The 20,492-nt window shown below is 37.5% G+C and overlaps 2 protein-coding genes across 4 annotated transcripts in view; both read left to right on the top strand.

Annotated features, from left to right (window-relative positions):
- The window catches only part of LOC140234334 (small ribosomal subunit protein eS7-like), a 463,926-nt gene that overhangs the window by 82,861 nt on the left and 360,573 nt on the right, over nucleotides 1-20,492 (top strand). The window lies entirely within an intron of this gene.
- LOC140234262 (uncharacterized) lies at nucleotides 1,090-19,072 on the top strand. 3 transcript variants are annotated; one of them, XM_072314322.1, is made up of 8 exons: nucleotides 1,090-1,220; nucleotides 8,486-8,647; nucleotides 12,483-12,555; nucleotides 14,104-14,352; nucleotides 14,917-14,943; nucleotides 15,746-15,935; nucleotides 16,253-16,368; nucleotides 17,806-19,072. In XM_072314322.1, exons 2-8 carry the CDS (start codon nucleotides 8,540-8,542, stop codon nucleotides 18,084-18,086), a joined length of 1,044 nt encoding a protein of 347 aa, XP_072170423.1. In that variant the 5' UTR covers nucleotides 1,090-1,220; nucleotides 8,486-8,539; the 3' UTR covers nucleotides 18,087-19,072. The 3 variants fall into 3 exon arrangements, with proteins under 3 accessions (XP_072170423.1, XP_072170424.1, XP_072170425.1); XM_072314323.1 differs by lacking the exons at nucleotides 1,090-1,220; nucleotides 8,486-8,647 and adding exons at nucleotides 10,604-10,723; nucleotides 13,315-13,545; XM_072314324.1 differs by lacking the exons at nucleotides 1,090-1,220; nucleotides 8,486-8,647; nucleotides 12,483-12,555 and adding an exon at nucleotides 10,688-10,723.

Genomic DNA, 20,492 nt, shown 5'->3' on the forward strand with positions numbered 1-20,492 from the left:
GGTCTATAGTCTTGGGACATCTAACGTTAGATCTAGGACTAAAGTTACGTGTTATTACACGTTAGGCCTAACAACGTTAGATTATATTATTAGATCTAATTTTAACGCTAGAATAGAGCTAGGTAGGTCTAACGTTAGATCTAACCAGTTAACCTGATAGTCCTAGACCCCAGTCTAGGGTCTTGAACAGGCTAGTAGAAAATTATAATTAACGTACGGTTAGACGTAGGCCTACCCGTGACCGTGTTAGAAAGAAACGTAAGTAGTTCTGGGCCTAGAATCTAGAGGGATGTCTAGGCCTAACGTTACTTGTTAGAGAGATTCTTGTGAAGACTTGTCAGATAACCTCCTAAAGTTTTTTTTTTTTTTTTTTTTTTGGTTTTTTTTTTACGTTTGAGTCTAACATTATTCCTAACAGTATTACCAGTAACAAGTCTGAATTTGTGAACATGTTAAACCTATCTAACGACTACGTTGGTCGTTAGATCTGTCAATTTAGATAGATGTCGATTTAGACTATATAGGTACCTATTCAGTATTCTATCACTAATACTAACAGTTAGAGTCTAGATTCTAGTTTAAATCTACCGAAATGGCGTCGTTGTTTTCAGAATCCATATGCAACGCAGTCCTCTCACACGGCAGCCCCGATGCAGTGGATGATCACAGCCCACTACTCCTCCATTTCTATAACATACACGTACACTGTACAAGCGCTAGCTAGCGGCATTCATGCATTGCAAGCGATACAGAAATGGTTCAATCGTTTGCTGCTGTTTAGCTAGCTGTGTAGTGTGGAAAATAGGCGGGCGGGCGGGCAGGGGGGTCAATTCATAAACGGGGACTCGCCAAATAAGGTCCGTCTGTCTCTGATTGGCTAACTCCCTTAGTTACCAAGTGGCTTACGTCCGTGATTCTAGAACGACGTTATTTTGGCCTACTACCGAAGTAGATTTGAGATGGACGCAGGACTTCAAGTTTGTAACTATGCCAACGGCTGAAATTTGCACACGACACGCACAATTTACGTCGCAGATGTTATTGCCTCCTCAATCGAAAGCTCCCTATCAACAACCGCACCAGCGACCCCAACACGTTAACTGGTGATTACCACAGCGCGCCCCGCTCGCGCCGGGGTTTTGAACGGCGCTGCGTTTTGGAAGGCAGCTGTGAGATCTGTGCCGAAAAAAAAAAAATCATAAAAGTGAAACATCAATCAGGTAAGCTTATACGTTCAACTACATGTATATCTGATTCAGTGAGGCTGGAAATGCCCTTTTAAGTGCGTTTTGGCTAGTCAGTTCTGCATGACAATAAATACGAGAAGATTGTCTCTATTGTTATAACTAGCTAGCTTTCTTAGGCCTCCTCGCTCTGGAATGATCATGTTTACTAAAATTAATACTAGGCCTACACTGTATAACTGTTAGGCCTACTAAATCGTTAGATAAGAAGCCCAACGAGAAGAGACAGATCCGTCTAGAACCCTATTTAAGAAAATGACGAAATTAATGAATTCTGTGTTCCAATTATTAAAGAGTGGCGGAATCAACATTTATGATCTTTGGCATCACTCACATCGTCAGTAGAACAGGTCTAACGTTATTTAAAGCTAACTTCAGCTCCACAATGTTGGATTGTGCAGGATTATTGTGCAGGCAGCGTACGCCGCGACCAGTCCTGCCGTAGCCTTTAAACAAGGCGACTCGCTCTGCGTGCCCCCGTATAGCGCGTTTACCCCACAAACCTGTTGGCCGGCGAGCGGAGCGAGCCGCCTTTATCCACTCGTTCAGGGATGTGTACTTTTGTCGTTGTTGTTGCTTTATATTCTTTGACAAATTTGCGTACAAATTTGACGCAGAAAATACACACGGCACCAAGGCAAGCCTCGTTAATATTAAGTAGAATAAGAATAGTTAACCAATCATAATTACGATCGAGGCTTGCCTTGGTGCCGTGTGTATTTTCTGCGTCAAATTTGTACGCAAATTTGTCAAAGAATATAAAGCAACAACAACGACAAAAGTACACATCCCTGAACGAGTGGATAAAGGCGGCTCGCTCCGCTCGCCGGCCAACAGGTTTATGGGGTAAACGCGCTATACGGGGGCATGCAGAGCGAGTCGCCTTGTTTAAAGGCTAGTCCTGCCGCGAAGACCAACTTTGTATTGAGCGGCGCTTTCCCTCAAACGATTTCGTTCAAATTCACGTGAGTAATTGGAATGATTAATTAATTAATGCACAAGTAATTCAAGTATGTCCTGTGATTTTGATTTTACATTGTTCTACGCCATGTCTACATGGATATCAATCAATTAATTCATTATAATGTAATTCGTTATAATGTAATTGCCATCATAATCTTTGCACGGCTGTGTGTAGCCACCAGCTGCTTGAAGCACCTCTTCAATTCCCTCTTTCGTTTGCTTGATCAGCGTGTAGGCATTCTCTTTTTCCTTCTTTCCTTCCTTTTTGTCTAGTCGTGTCATGTTGCTGTGTGTCTCCAGTTTTGTTCCGTCTTGTCTTAATTATATTTGTGCTAAGTATATGCAAATAAGTATTTCATTAGATTTTCCTTTGAGTGGTTCACAATTTACAAGCTTGCTTTTTAGTGGACCTCTCAATTTTTTTTTCAACTGAAACATATTAACCTTGTTGCAAGTAAGCATGCATTATATAACATTATTTGTATCTTTTGATATCATTTGCAGAGTTGTATGTATACGTTTGTGATATAATTCCTAATTTGTATATACTGTGTTGTGTTCTGTTGGAAAAAAGAGAAGAACGAAAATAAATGAATAGATGATGATTGATGATATAATACGAAAGTAGGCCCTACATAATCGCGCATTTGTAAAGCTGGGGACCCCGTCTCGTCGGCCTCAACTGACCCCGGCCTGCCGGAGAGCAGCGGTAAGCCTTGTTAACAAATGCTGATACCTTAACTTAGCCGGGCTGCGACACCACCGCCTTCTTCTGCCGCTAGCACACCGTCTTTCACATCCCCTAACTCCTCCAAATATCCGTCATATTTGTCGCTGTCATCACTCCTGGTTTCAAGATTACTCTTGTCTTCATCCTCATCGACTTCAAAACTGACGTCGAGATCGTCTAAGGCCATTTTGCGTCAACAACATTATCAGATTGCTTGAACTTCATTCACCGTGACTGAAAATGCACGCAAACTGCTATGCAAACAGCCAGGAGAAATTGTCATTCAACATGTGACGTCATCAAGTAAGTGGCTGAATTTTAGACGAATTCCGAGGCCGTGAGTGAGGGGAAATCGTCCGATTTTGCAGCCTTTCTACAACAATATGCAAATTCAGTATAACTTCTTGTCTTGATTGATAACAAAATTGGCCTGGTTAAAAGTCAGTGATTAGGCAGTTTAACAATTTTTAATCAATCAGATGTTAATCTCGGTTTTTTTTCATAATTACTGTTTCTGTTCTGACAGAGATTGGATATGTAAAAACAAACAAAGAAACAAACAAAAATTATTAATGAATAATCTTATTAAGCGGCAGGTGCACATAAGACACTAGGTTTTACCCTATAATAACAACTTTCTCGACTATTGTGATGTTACCGACGTTAGATTCAGTTGAAATAAGCATCGGAGTGCCTTGTGTTTTACTCTTTGTCTTCGCTACAAGAAAAGAAAAATAAATAAAAAGCACAGAATTACAAAATCATAGCAATAAGAAGGGAACGTTTCCGAACCTGCCATCATGATGGCCATTGTCGACAGCTCTAACGTTGGTACTTGGTGCTTTGGTGTTGAGTGTCTACAAACAACTTTAATCATCTACTAAAGCCTATGATTTCACACTTGTGACCTTCGTCTCTTAGCTGGTCGGCAGAAATTCTCTCTGCTTGTAATAGAAACCTTTTTTATTCTTTTTATTTTTATCCTTTTTTATGTGCTCAGTCATGCGTGACATTTGTCAACATAATTACATGCCAATAGAAAGAGGAAGAGTTCTCCTTTTCTCACAACCCACATTGTTCTCTCCATTGCTGACAATTATGCAACGATAGCCCTAAAAAATTGAATCACCATTTTTTTAGACGCACTGTAGAAGTCTTTTGTTTACGTCATTATAGTTTACAGCTGCGCGGCCCTTTGGCCGACCAGAGCAAGCACTTTACGTGTGCAAACCGCAGCGTGACGATTTATGTGAAAATATTAACAATCCGTAAAAAAATTCATAACAATTCCCGGCTCAATACCAAAATTTGACCATCTGTTCCTTGTGTCATTATAGATATTTTCTCTGTGGTTCATTCAAATCCGTTTATACTTTTTGAATTATTTTGCCAGAGTTTTTGTAGACAAACGAATAAACAAAGGAACAAACACAGGCAAAAACATAACTTTTTGGCGAAGATAATGATGACAGCTATTTACTTGTAGATCCCAAAGTAAAATGACATTAATAACGTCCAGAACCAAAATAGTTCATATCTGTATTTTTTTTTGTATCACGTAAGATTGATGCCTTATGCTAGGTGTTACCAAAAAACATTTCCCACTTTTAATAGTTCAAAAACTATTAACGAGATAAAACCGTCATTGATGTAATAACTAATAGTGCACAATTTAGTTGAAGGTGATGTGAATATGAAAGCCTATATCAGTTTCATGAAATACATGATTAATTTCAAAGTTAGGTTGCAGATTTTGGTCAAATTTCAACCCTCTGTACAAAACTGAACTTTACACAGGAACCAATGATGTGTATGTGAGTGTGTGCTTACAGTGACCCTGAACAATGGGCATGGCTACAATCTGTTCAGAGCTCTCCTCAAAGGAACATTAATGTTTTTGTTATCATTATTATTCATGTGGATTGCCCTGAACACTGCTAATCTGAATTCATGGCAAAGAGTGAAATGCATGCTCATGAAAAAAAAAAGTAATCACATGTTTTCATGTGCTGGCATACACCACATTTCAGAAAGAATAAAGACTAAATGTGATAGTGGAATTCCTCTTGAATATGTAATATATTAGAGCATTGCAGTCCTGGTCAATGTCCAGGACCATTGTCTGGGTGTCAACTACACACTCCTTATACTAACCAGTAACCCCAAAGTTAAAGTTTTGTACAAAGGGTTGAAAATAGAGCAACATCTGAAACCTAACGGAAAAATTAATGTTGAATTTGATTAAACTGAGTTATGCTTTCATTTCCAAATTGCCTCCAACTAAATTGTACACTATTCAGCTGTTGCTCATATGTTAGTGTTATCTGATATATAGTTTTTGAACTATTAATGATCAAAAGTGGGATTTTTTTTTTTTGCAACACCTAGTACAAGTGCAGCACTTGTTAAATAGACAACAAATCCTTGCACAACTCATAGTGTGGAAAAGGTGCCTTGCATATCTAAATTCCACGATACGAAATATATCATGAAATCTATAAACTAAACGTACAATTTACCAAACCATGTTAGATTTGTTTTCATTAGGAATGGGTTAAAATCAAAGAAATATACTCAATATTACAATGTTGCATATACAAAAAGAACGGTTAAAGGCATTATTTACCATTTGTAGATGAAACAAAAACCCAGCTTTAGTGCTTCAAAATAGTCCTAAAATGGGAGTTAGGAAAGGAAACAAGCAATGTAAAAAAGTTAATCAGTATAATCAATGTTAAGTATTGCTAAATATATAAAATGTGAACAATAGTTGTGAAATTGTTTCAAGGATGAACCGTCTGCAGTTTTGGTTTTAATACTGAGAAAAATAGTGATATCTCCTTATATTTTAGGTTTCATTGCGTAATTTTTAGATGGTTAATGTTTTGTCATACAACTGACCTACACATATGCCTCAAATGTGATAACTCGAATATATATACTGTATGTTGTAAATTATTGCTGCCGATGGCAAACAATACCTTTAAATCTTGATCTTTTTTAGAGAACACAGTGTGTTTTCGATTCTGCGATCAGGAAGCCACATAATAAAAAAAGGTGTTTTTTTTTTGTCAACGATGGTAATCTTATCAATTTGATAGTGCTTAATTGTCTACAAAGTGCGTTTTACGACAGCAATATGTCTGGTTAACTTTCAACGACATCAGGCATGGTAACAATATACACCAAAGTGGAATCGAAATTCCAATTACACAATGATAATTTACACCAGTGTTAAATTCGATGTCATAAATATTCTATCGTACACATTGATACTTTCGTTTTTAGAGGCACTTTAGAGGCATTTCAGAGGCATTCCTCAACAGGAAGCCTTATTTTATGTCATGCACTTGCGGCGGTTTTGCTCTCCCATCAGGTTCATATCTGTGGAACATTAAAGCTGTCTTGTGGGTATGACGTATGTAGAGTCACTATTCATCACGATTCAAAGTGATGAAATTATGGCAGCCTGACTTCTTCTGATGGGTCCTGTATTAGTCCCACGGAAGTTAGAAGTTCTTCACTTTTTCATTTCAAAATGAAGCTGGCCATCGTGAAAGGGGACTCTTGAAGTATGAAGGAAAGAATTTTGATAATCATCATGTTATTTAATTTCACTGGTGAGTCATCTCTGATGATATTTTCTTCCATTGATGTGTAGACCCATCATGTTGCAGCATAACCTGCGCTCTGATACCAGCATCAATCTCAGCTGCTTGTGCCGTTCCCCATTATCTCCTTGCACCTGCAGAACATGCACGGAAATCAACTCTATGGCCCGAATTTACGAAGGTGGTACAAATGAAACCATGGTTTAAACCATGGACAGAAACCATGGAGCGCCAAGTGTCGCACGGAATATTTCGTTACGAAATTGGTCATTACGTCGACAAAATGACCGTTTCGTTAACGAAATTATCATTTCTTGGACGAAATGTTCATTTAATAGTTACACAATGTTGTCATTTCGTTACAAAATAATCATTTCATCAACGAAATGTCTGATTTCGTAACGAAATATCCCATGCGACACTTCGTGCTCTATGGTTTTTTGTCCATGGTTTAAACAATGGTTTCATTTGTACCACCTTCGTGAATTCGGGCCTGTGTGTATACCAGGAACGATTTTATTTTCCCCAGGAATGCCAACAGTTAGAGCCCGCAAGCCACATTTAGCCTTTATGTTACAGAACTGAAAGCAGTGTTTCAGTATGGAGCGGGGGGGGGGGGGGGCATGGTGTAAAGGCCCAGTCACACCTTTAGGGGCAAGCCTTGCGGAGAACAATTTTTGCTACCAGGAGGTCCCCACAAATGGCTGGCACTTGACAGTATAGCCTACTTCGCACGTTTGTCACCCGTAACCATGGTAACTGCCTGGAAATCCTATATTACAAGCCGTATTTACCTGCAGCCAAGTTTAGGCCTTTGATACTTATGCCCTAGTCGGATTTTGCACTCTCGCAAATAATGCTTACTGTACATAGCAAGCGTCAACGCATAGTTTTCATAACGAAAAAATACAAACTTTAGCTATTTAATAACAATATGACCGTGGCAACGCCCGATTTCTAGATGTTAATCATGAAGACACACAAGCGGTAGGTCTATTCTATACCACATCTACGCCGCAAGTTCAAAAACCCTGCTGGAAAGAACACAGTCTCCCACAGTGTGAGAAACACAGTGTGAACACAATGTGAACACACTGTGAAATCTATTCACACTTTTAAAGGGTGTGTACAGTTCTGGTCGAGATGAGGATTTAGCTTTTAACTTTTTGTGAGATACATGTATTCAGAAACCACTCTATGAGATGTCAAAGAGTTTGCAATTCTAAGAGGTATAAAAAGTTTATTTTATGAAAATCGGTTTTGAAATGGCTGAGATATCCAAAAAACAAGGTGAAACAAAGAGATCCTAATAAAAGGCGTGGCCTGTCGCCTTTTATCATTATCACTTTTTTGGATATATCAGCCATTTGAAAACCAATTTTCATCAAATAAATGTTGAATCCTTCTCAAAATTACATGCTCTTTCATATTTCATAAGAGGTTTCTCATTATCTCACTTAGGAATGTTCAAAACATGAATCCCCACCTCAACCAGTACTGTACAGTCCCTTTAAATTCGAGCGTTTTAACAGTGTGAACACATTGTGAATCATCAATGCACAGTGTGACACTTAACATCATCATGTAAACACTCTTTGGAAACCAAACTAAGTTTTCACATAGTCGGCTATGTGACCACACTGTGAACACACTGTGGGACACTGTGTTCTTTCCAGTAGGGAAATTATACGACTTAATAGCAAACCAACTGAATTATGGCCGAGCCGCGACTCTTGCCAAGGTTTAATTGCAAATTAGAGGATAATTCCTAATCTCCTAATCTCCACAGCGCATGAAGGGTTTTGTAGGGCGATATAATGATTGAGAACCTGAGAAGGAAGATAGAAATAATCTGTTACCCACGATCACGATGAAACTGTACTTTGACTTTATCCTTTCTGAATCTCTATCCGACTTTGTATGAAATAACCGTGTAGCCTCGCAGGAGTGCAGAGAAATTCGGACAATCTGCGGTAAGAGAAGGAAGGCGGATGAACGAATCGTGCAGCTCGTGCCCAAAAACTCGACTACAAGGACAGAAGGTAACAACGCTACATTGGCATCGCGTGCAAACCAATGGGTACTCTGCGAGGAAAAAGGTGAGATACCTTTGGACTTTGCACTAGTCGGTTTGGGAGGAGGGGTGGCATGAGGGCGTTTTACAACTCATTTAATTTGTTGAATCCATATCCGGGCTGCGCAAACGGCCCCATCCGCGCTGGACATACAGATGCGCCTTTCATTGCAAGTTAAAGATCATCTGCTCTGCTTTGTGTTATGTTCAACATAAGAATATTTATACGTGGTTATGATATATCTTATTTCAACGTATAGGCCTACAAACAAATTGCACACACACACACACACACACACACACACACACACACGAATTCAAGGCTCGGGTTCGGACAGATCAGGGAGGTGACGTCTCACACCTCCCTGGACAGATCACTTAGCATTGCTATCGCTATACACAGAGCAGCACACAAATCCGCTTAGCTTTGAAGAGTTCCGGATGTGAGTTTGAGTGGTCAGTTTGGATTTGCATGCCATCCACATTATAATGAATGAATATCCATGTCGTTAATTATCCTTGAGAAACATTGTGTTTTATAAAATAGGAAAAAAAAATCACTGATGACCTCATAGTCCTGTTATTGCAGTGGTTGTATATGAACTCTTGAGATCCTAGATTTCAAGTACTGCACAGACCAAGCATTGAAAAGGTAAATAATGGGGAAGTGTAAAACTATGTTAAGCAAAGTTAAGTGGATTGATGACATTTTTGTTTAACATTTGTTCTGTAAGAAATGTTGATTTTTCTTATCGGTACTAGTGTCAGTATCATTCTCATTATTATCACCACTATTCTGATTATATTATACATTACCCCTTAAGGATGTGCCAAAGAGGTTCTATACAATGTAATAGAGTAAGCGCTCACCATTCAGTGCGTACAAATGAAAACGGGGCCAATTGAACGGGTGCTGTTCGTTACTCCGAAGGGTCGTTGATCCGAAACACGCAAATTCCCTATACCTAGAGGTTCGTTACTCGGAAAATGAAAAAGGGTTCGTTAATCCGAAAATTTGTGGCGATATTCAGAAGGTTCGTTATTCCTAAGATTGGTTAATCCGAAAATGAAATTCGGAAGGTTTGTAAATGAAAAAAATGAGAAAGGTTCATTATTCCAAAGGTTCGTTGTTCCGAAGGGTTTTTAATCCGAAAATGAAATAAGGTTTGTTAATCTGAAGAAGGTTTGTAGATTTAAAAAAAAAAAAATAAGGAAACTTTTTTTTAAAATGTTCCAATTAACGAATGTTTAGAATTCCTATCATTTTCGGTCTAACGAACCGTCGTAATAAGAACCATATTTCATTGTCGGATTAACGAACCTTATTAATGACGAACCGTTTGAATAATGCTGAAATGTTCGTAATAACAAACCCTATTTCATTTCCGAACTAACGGACATTTAGGTGTATCACAATCTGTGTGTTTTGTGATAAAGGACCTTCGGAACAATAAAACGAACCTTGTTTTAATTTCAGATTATTGTATTACAATGATGCAAGTCCCCCTTGGAAACTGTGCGGGACACAAGGAGCAAACACACAGTGATGTGAAGCGTTCGCCCATGCAGAGATAATGATGCTATAAATGCTTGTTCCGCTACGTATTTTCGGAAGCGATCCACATTTCGTTATAACGGAGCACATTTCTTTTGTTTTTCTTTGTCAGTGGTGCTCGGAAAAGACTTCGTTATAACGAATTTTTTTTTAACCGTGTTCGTTAAAAGCGAATTTTGAACCATAGACTTTAATGGCGATAATTTTGGGACTTACGTTATAACGAAATTTCGTTATAACCGTGTTAGTTGTAACGGGAGTGCACCGTACTTAATGTGCTGTTCGCGCTGAATTGTTTTTGCAATTTCGGCTCCTCATACCTAGGCTAGTATTAGCGCATCAAACGTAGCGATGATTGTGTGTTGAATGTATGCGCGCGCGCAATGTAATACTGTGATGTTAATGTTCGGCCTTCCATAATGGGCTAGAAAGATGGCGCACGAACCGACGTTCGTGATTCTAGCAATAATTATGCAGCAAATATGTAAGATTATCTCACGATAATCACAGAATTCCGGATGGAAGTCCTTCATCTGATGGTTCTGCGTAAGTTTACGATTATTACGTTGTTCACAGTTCTTGATAAAAGAGAATTTAAATGCCTTTTGTGTGTCCGGATATCATGAACGGTCTAGCGTAAGTGACGCTAGTGTAGGTAATACGTACGGTGCATATTGATATAGCGTAGGATTGACAGCTACGCATTGTGCATTGTATGTTGCTTGTAGAGTTACTGTATTTGTAGCGTCGTAGACTCGCATTGGCTCTTTGTGCTATCACTTTGGCAGTGTGCTGATATGACGTGTAAACTAATATTCAGAACTTGGTTTATATGGTGGTAATAATACATCCAGAATTAATTCACAATTCCTGCAAGATAGAGTTTGATTTATACAGTCGAGTAATTCAGTTTGTTGAGTAAGACTTCCAGGTGAAGATTCAAAAGTAGATAGAGGTTGGATTTGCTATTAGAACCAGTAATAGTGAAGATCTGTGATGATTTGGCTGTGTGAATAGTTCCAATCTATATCATGCATTTAGACTTCAGTATGAATAAAAGATTCCTTTTTGTGTTTTTAGATACGTGCTTTACGTATTACGTTCACTAGTAATGTCCTATAACGGTAACGTACAGGCTGAAATATTTTTACATTTTATGTGATAATATTATGAAGTGTACGTTATTATAGCATCTTGAGCAGCTCTGGCTCGAGGGAAAGTATTATTTACCTTGCTTAAATGTATAAAGGCAAGCGTATAGTGCCACATGTAGGCATATAAATATCAAGACATAAAAAATATATATTATATATATATATCAAGACATAAAAAACTCTCCATCCATATATTCTTTCAAGAGGAGACTGAAGTCTTTTTTATTGCAATCGTATGACTCTACAATACCGAATTAACCATTTGGCCTTTTTTCTCAGCTACACTTACCTGCTCACTTTGTCCCCTCTTCAAAGAATTAATGGTATCTTTTTCCTGGATGCTCGCAATGTTGTCACCTATGACATTTTGCCCATAGCGTCTTGAAGTTGACTTTCCGTATGCTACTCCTGTTCATACGTCCCTCTATTTTCTATTTTCTATTTTCTTGTCTTTTTTCAGGCGTCAAAATATTACTTTTCCCCTACAACTATCCTCTTATTCTCTTGGCATGCTTCTGCCGAAGATCGCTGTTTTTGTTGTTTCTGTTGTTCTGTTTCTGTTTCTGTTGTGCATTCTAGTCTGCTATTTTGTCTTCAGTTTGTCAGTCTTGTCCATCCCGTTTGTCTTGTACAACCTTTTTTTTTTCAGTAGTTGTCTCGTTGTCTAGTCCTGTTTCATGTTTGTTCGCGTCTATGAAAGTGTATATCTGGTAATCTAATTTTCAGTGGGCTTCCAGACTTCTTCCACTTTATTATCTTTTGTATCCAGGCTTCTTCCACTTTGTTATCTTTTGTATCTACGATGATTCGATTCCATCAATGTTCTTTTCCAGAGGGGCCCACACACTACAAGCTCTGTCTTTTTAGTGGGTCCCTCCATTTTTCGCACGGTATACATGTACTTCACTTCGATCACTTCTGTTGCTCTTTTACTATACAATGTATGATTACTATAGGTCCTCAATTATTGTACAGTCTATTCATTTCACTATGTTTTATTCACCTTGTTCTCTGTTATCAAAAGAAGTGAAACATATGTTATGTCGAAAAATGAAATAAACTTTGAATTTGAATTTTTTGAATAATGTGTGATGTAAGTTAGTTTGGATTTTCCATACAAACCAATTTAGGCCTACTGCATTATTTCACAGCTTGGGACAGGATCACAATCCGAATGCGTCGTTCAGAAGGGTAAAGCTTCTAGGCTTGGAAGAGCACAAGTCTGTAAGTCTGGTACACCAGGTATAGGGTCTTTACATGCATATTACGGCCTCTAAATATTTTTTCTTGTTGACATTGCAACAGAAATTGATATTGCAACAGTGTACAAAGTGTATTAAAGGGATCGTATAGTTTTGGTTGAGACCTAATTTCAGGTTTCTAACAATTTTTGGTGAGATAATGCGAAACCTCTTATGAAATATGAAAGAGCATGTAATTCTATGAGGAATTCAACATTTATTTGATGAAAATTGGTTTTGAAATGGCTGAGATATCCAAAAAAGAGCGATTCTAATAAAGTTTGGGACCCACATTTTATTACGGTCGCTTTGTTTTACTTTGTTTTTGGATGTTTCAGTCATTCCAAACCCGATTTTCATCAAATAAACTTTGTATTCCTCTTAAAATGATATGCTCTGTACTATATCATAAGTGTTTTTTTGATATCTCGCAAAAGGTTAAAAGCCCTATTCTCATCTCCACCAATACTGTACAATCCCTTTAACATTGTTACAGTGTAACAGTGGATGGATAATGACATTACAAAGCTGCCATTTCACGATGTGTTACAGAAACCTCTAGTGAATACATGGATACATTATTTGTACAGATATGCGGTACAAGACAGTGTACTATTGTTTGTTCAGAAGAAGCAAACATTTTTGTGTGTTAATGGAGAATTACATACATGTATGCTCAACCTACTCTGGTTCAAGAAATTTATGTTTGATATATTCATATCATTCATTGTTTCACTTGCAGTAACCGTTCGTTCATCACATACATGCGCACACGCACTTGGGCTTGCGCATGCACAGCAAGAAGGAGAATTCAATAAAGACAAGAGTGCAACGTTCGACTCTACTGTCTGCAATTTTATTCTTGTTGTACATTGTGTGTACGGCGGTTAGGTGACTGGATAGGATCTAGCGGTACCTAGAAATCCGAGGCGAGCATACTTGAAAATGCCGGTGTATAAAGCTCCGAATGCAGGTGAACTGTGAACGGGCAGCATGTTTTGCAAATTTTACATTGATGTAATCGTTTTTGAAATGTTATAGTATTTTCCATTCTGATTTACACGCTTGACAGTCCTTTTTTACGCTGTTCCAATCTCCGCTCAAGCGTAGCTGGAACAGACATAGATAACACCTCATAGGGCCTGAAGAGAAGCGCACAAAGAGATCGAAGCATCTGAGCAGTCGTGTAGCATGCGCACTATAGCATGCGACATGCAATCTATTTTCTTGACTCCGTGTGTGTGTGAGATTATATCCCAAAAAGTGTTTATATTCTTGCAAAATCATTCATTTGTATTTTGCATAATTGTTTGATTAGGCTTACTTCTTTAAGTTAGTACATAGTATAGAAGACATTAAAAATCGCGAAATGCCAGACACAAGTGACGCAGTTGTATAAATTTCTGAATACTTCTGAAGTTTCGAATTGAACATGAATCTACATTCTTAAAGACTGCTTTATTGATTATTATTTTCTTACAGTTAGTATCCTAGAGCTAACGTTATTGCACATTATTCTGCGTTGTGCTAGATTTGCCACAGATTGAACGGTCTTATGTAGTCGTCACTAAGGCCGACTCCTTTCTCTCCGCTGAATTGACAAACCGTCATCGTCCACGCATTGGCAAGTTCACAACACATAGATGGGCAGCGCCCTCACCGACACCTACTGTCTTGTCTTTTGATCCTGTTGAGAAGACTGTGTACTGGATTCATGAGGATACGAACTCGGTCTTTCGGACTTCTCTTCTAGACGCAACCACTATGGGTATCACTGGAGGTAAAGATAGACTACAAGTTTGCATCAAAACTCTCTTAATTCTCTGCAATCATTTTTTTTTTCATCTCAGAGTAGGGTAACGAGAATGAAATTGTTCTTCATACGAATTAAAGTTTAAAAATGGCATTGATGTAATGATTATTTCGTGTTTTATTTGCATTCTCTTCATTGTATGGTTTTTATGTTTTGTTATAATTTCACAGCCTTGCTGAAAAAAAAGAGCTTGTACCTGATAGCAAACTTTTTTACCGTGGTTAAATAAATAAACTCAACTCATTTCCTCTGTGTGTGTGTTTGTGAGTGTGTGTGCGCGCGCCCCTAACTTTTATTTTCTGTTGCGTATGTTGTTTTTTCATCATTATGTCCTTCTCACTAGACCGATCAATACGAAATGTCACATTTAATTTATGTATGAATTTGCGGTTGATTTATGGAGGGAAAGTACTTATTCAGGTTAGTGGCTACTTTCTTAAAGGTCTCATCTGGGACCCGATATGTAAATACAGCTCTATGTCTGGGACCCTATTAATAATCATTGTGGGTTTGTTGGTGTTTTTTTTTCAGAACCTTGGACTTATGCAGCATCACAATGTGAGCATAACAGCCGATCAAATCTGAGGCTATAGTTTGGATTGTTTTACCTACTTGATACGGGTGGGACAAAATCTTAATGGGACAATGAATGTCACAATGCATTTTGAATGCATTAGAAAAAAAATCAAATCATAGACTCCATTCACCTTGAACGGATGAACGGGTGCGTTGGGCGTGTTGCTTTGAATTGCACTCTTGTTGTTAGCTCACCTTATTTACCAGTAACACCTAAATAGATCCTTGTCATTTGATTGGTTGTTTGCGACTGATCATTCGTGCCATTTTACTATTACGTCATCGTTCGTGCAATTGTGGATCCACGCGATTTGCTCCATTGCACGCACGCCGATAGCCCTGCACACTACCCATGTAAAAGGCATGCGTGTGCAGGTGTTTATGCGACAACGCGCTGGCGTAAAGCGCTCAGTTAGCACTCCCTCGATCTCAGATCCCGCACATTCTCTATTGTTTCTAAATTAATAGAATATCAAATGTCAAGGATCTATTTCGGATATTATATAAGATAAATAGTAAATGATTTTCATTCGTGCAATGGGCAGACTATATCATTCGGTGAAGATGATCCATTCAACTCGCCTGCGCCTCGTTGAATGGATCATTTCATCTTTCCCCTCATGATTTTTTTTTTGTCCATTGCACTCATAATCATTCATTATTTGTATATTATTATTATTATCTCTTTCCATTCTCACTCCCTCATCTTCCTCCCTGTAGTATTCTCAAACGTAAGCAATATGGGATATTCAATTGAAATGTTACAAATGTTGATGTCTTAAAGGTCTGCCTGGCAAGGGGCTCTCCTTGCGTCTTGACCACTCCAACCACCACATTTATTTGCTGAACTACGACGAAATCGAAGACACTTCGACAGTTTTACGTACTGGGATGAGCAGAGGCCCAATGCGTATCATTCAAAGGCTTCGTAATCGCGGTATGATCCCAAGACTGGAGCTTGAAGCCTCATTAAGGTGACTTTGTTGTCTTTATCTTTATGTAGTTGTGCAGTCAAGTCGTTGATATTAATGGACATTCTAATCATTTCGTGTTTGCAATCAATTGTTATCACCGTTGTGTAATCAATTGTATATTGTCACAACACACACCTTTTACTTCTCGGAACTTCTCAAGCTATTCTGCAGAGAAATTTGAAATAGTCCTGATGACACAAAAATAAGGGATGATGCATATCGAATGATAGTCAATATATAAAACATGTGAATAAAATCTGTTCTTTATTTCAATAAGACTCCTCTGATTCAACATGAATTGTGTCTTCATTCCATAGGAGGGTTTACGTGGTCTTCAATTACACGATTATTGCAGTAACATTCAACGGAAGAGACCGGAAGGAAATAACTGTGACGGAACCGCATTTGCTCGATCACAACACTAAGTTACACCGTAAGAAAAATTGCTTGTTTCGATGAAAACTTAATGGGGCATTCCGGACGATTTTCATAATTTCACATCATGTAGTACATAAATCTACAGCTCCATGTATGAATTTATTGCGGTCGTTGAGAAGAGAAACCAATACTTTGAAAAACCTTAAACAATTTACATTGAACAATGCTGATGACATAGGAGGCTCACACATGTATTTCAGAAATGGAGCAGTGTAAATTCCATTACAATATCCCTTGTTTTCAAGATCAACTGTGTATAATATATACATTTTTTTTTCTTATTTGTTATGCTTCCTTGAGCCGTAACTCATATATTCTTATATTTAGGCTGCTATGCCATCATCCTTGTTCATTGCAATTTGATATACATTTTGAAAACATTCTTATACTTTATCCCAATCATTATACATTCTTAAACTCTGTACTCAGTAGAATCAATTTATAGTTGTTCAAACGTAAAAGTCTGAACATCATCCGGAGGTTTCCTGCTATTGCATGTCAAAGTTTGTGAATAATTCAGATCGGATATACGGAATGGTATACATGGCATAGCGATATCATCGAATTTGGGTGTGATATAAATCCGGGTCACAACTGACCGGGAACTGGGTCCGTTGGGGTCACACACCGTTCCGGGTCAGAAATAACAAGGAATGGGGTCAGATATGACCCCATCCAGAGTCATGAATTGGGTTGGGGTGACCCCATTCCGGGTCCTCGTGACCAAATTCCAAGTCATTTTGACCGGAATGGTGTGTGACCCTAACGGACCCAGTTCCGGGTCAGTTCTGACCCGGGATTTTTTAGAGTGTATCAAATAGGATCTTGATGTTATCCCCCGTCTGTTCATATACTAACAAATTCTATAGACATTCGTGCTTTGAGCTATAACTTAGCACGCACACTATATACTTTCTTCCCAAGACGTCATTCCTGGTATGGGAAATTAAGAGACTGCAAAAATTTGAATAGCAGGATACAATTAAAAACTCGTGTAATTTCATGTCTCATAAGGAAATCCTTTTTCAAATAGGAAAGATCTTCAAATCGGTAATTGCGTGAAAACTTGGGAAACTTTTTTTTCCTATACGTCCCTATGATTTTAAAGAAACCACGTTCATGCCTACTTGATTTTATCTCATGTGTAAAAGCCAACTTGAAAATGAAGTGCAGGGATTGCACTTGTGACAAAGGTAGCACTAGATTTCTAGGACCGAGTTATCCCTGCGATGCAGATCCAAGGATAATTTAAAACACTGCGTAGTATCTCTATGCATAATCTTTATGTCACTTAATACGATTTTCTGTTTGTATTCTCTATAAAATCTGCTGCAACTTTATGCTGAATTGCCAAATAGAATAATAATAATGATAATAATAGTAATAATAATAATAATAACAATAACGCCACTCGGTTTCCCATTCTTTACAGATACGATACTCTATTGGTGCATGGTGAAAAATGATGACGCATATGTCTTTACTGGCGACGGAAGGAAAAGTGATATCTTTTTCTCCAGTCCCGGAGTTTCTTGGTGTTTCCTTCGACAATTTTTCAACCGCTTTACTTTGATGCTTACCAACAACGACTTGCAGATTCTAAGCATATTTAGTGGCAAGACGAGACGTGTTATGATGAGTAAGGATGAAACAGAAAGCAACGCTATTTTTGAAAGTGTGTTGCAATTTGACGTTGTGAATGTGTTCATTTGATGGTAACCTTTGTATGATTTATTTAGGATCTCTTTAGGCATGCTAGGAAGAAAGAAATTCAAATGTAATGTGACCCAATCAATCTGTCAATGATAGACTGCATCTGAATATTGCGGGTATCAAATTTCAGGATTGGTACAGAAACCTCTTTTCGAGATTTTTTTTTTTCCAAAGATTGATACATTTTTTGTACCAAATTTACCGTACGACAGTTCATGAAGTTCTGAATTGAGAAAAAGTTTGGAGATAGAGAGCTTACCGAGTTAACATGTATATTGGATATAAATTTTTATGGGTGTAACAACTTCACTAATATCTGTTGCATTGGCAAGACAACTATGACACAACCAAAATAAAACCATGACATTTGGGCCCTTTCAGAGTCATTTGACGGATGTCGGAGCAAAAACATCCATAGAGAGAAAACAAAGAGAAATTGTGTGTGTTTGTTTATTCCTGACGAGAGGATTCTAACAAGCACGAAATAAAACTATCAAAGTTTAGCTCAACAAAAATTTACACTTCACACTGTCACTTGTACAGAAATGCACTTTTGTAATACATTGTAATATTGTATACGTATTCCATGATGCTGCGTTTTTCTTTCAACAAGCACGCAGCCTCTATTCTTTAGGAATATGTTTACTGATTTTTTTTTTTCAATGATTGTTTTGCTTTCTCTTTTTCTAATATCCGGCTACAGTATGCATTATGTCTGCTTGTTTAAATCTATGTTTATTAGGGACAATGTTGTTTTGAAATAGATTGTTTTCTGTATAGAATTTCATGTTTTACTTTTTTGCACACTCTGTGTCAAGTTGTATTGATTTGTCATTTTATATGGAAAAAGACAACGCAGAATTAAACCAAACCAAACCAAACTAAAACAAAAAGAAAATAAAGTAAAAATGATTCGCTGGTGCTGAAACGATCAACTATCTCGATTGAATTACGTGTATTCTGAACTGAATGAAGGCTAGTATGAATGAAGGCCAGTATAGTAAATATATATATATTTTATTATATATATATATATATATATATATATATATATATATATATATACCTTCTGCAATTTACTGCAGGAGAGAGAGAGACTATAGGGATATATCAAACAGCATGAAAACATGAAATGAAAATCCTGAGTGCACTGTATAATGAAACTACCCGGTGCTGTCTTTGTAGTTTGTATGTTTATCATGTCATTGTGCATGCGTACTATTTGTCTAATCATAATATTTTTGTTTACACCTCGCGTATTGTAAACTATACCAGCAAAAGTCTTTGATAACGCATTTGAATAATTTAAACTTAAGACGATCTTTTAAGAGTAAACTTCAAAGTCTCATGACATATATGAAAGCATTCAAACAGCTTTTATTGTAATAGGTTTCCTTTGATAATAAGAGTAACTACCGCAATTATTCACTTTACCCACATTTTTCGGCGGTTTATCTTTTCATGTGACGTGATAATGATAATCGCCTAATTTTGGACTTCATACATCTTTTTTTTCTCTTTTTTGACTATAAACAGTAGATAGTTTAACATGATTAATGAATGCCTCGTTTAGTTCTCAACTCTTTTTTCGCTCTCAATTTAACACCGAACCCATTGTATAGATCAATAACTTTTATTAATCAGCTTTAATGATATTATGAAATGCATTTCATTTTTCTTTCTGACCACGGAGGAGAGATGATCTCGATATCCTGATAAAGAATTAAAAAAAATCATTCACCATTTTGTGAATGACGATTTACTTTTTGTGCATATATATGTGTGTTTATCTTTCCCGTGGATGCTACGTGTTTTTGCTGAAGTTGGTCTGTTTATTTGCCTATTTGTCACACTCAAAATGTTAAGAATAGATGTTAATGAACAGTGATGGAAGTTGAGGTTAAGTTCGTTCTGGTTGGTAGCTCAAGGCTGTTTCTTTTCTTTACGTTTTATGCGTGCGTAGGATGGTTTAATGGTTTTGAGGAGTTACAGATCCCAGGCACATGCCACAAAATGGCCTTAGAGGACAGGTCATATGGACTGTCAGAGTGCTTCTGAGGAATATGATAGTTTAGCGTAAACATGGAAAATACTAAATTTATGGATGATTCTTTGTAAGACGAAAATAAGACCGCTGATTAGAAAATTAATACTGAAATGAGGACGATGTTTGGTGTATGTATTGTCTATGTCTGTCTGTATTACAGACTATGGGATTCATGTATACAGTCACCAGCCCCGTCAAAGAAATCCGTATCCTACAATGAGCCATTTTAAAGTATCCTATACCGAAAGACATTTTCATTGAAATATTGAAAAATGATCTGTGAAATACGGCAGAATAATCATTTCAATCGACAGCTCATCATCGTAAATCAGTATACTCTATATCGACCTAATTTTACA

The sequence above is a fragment of the Diadema setosum genome, chromosome 10 (assembly GCF_964275005.1).
Source record: "Diadema setosum chromosome 10, eeDiaSeto1, whole genome shotgun sequence".
NCBI classification, from domain to species: domain Eukaryota; kingdom Metazoa; phylum Echinodermata; class Echinoidea; order Diadematoida; family Diadematidae; genus Diadema; species Diadema setosum.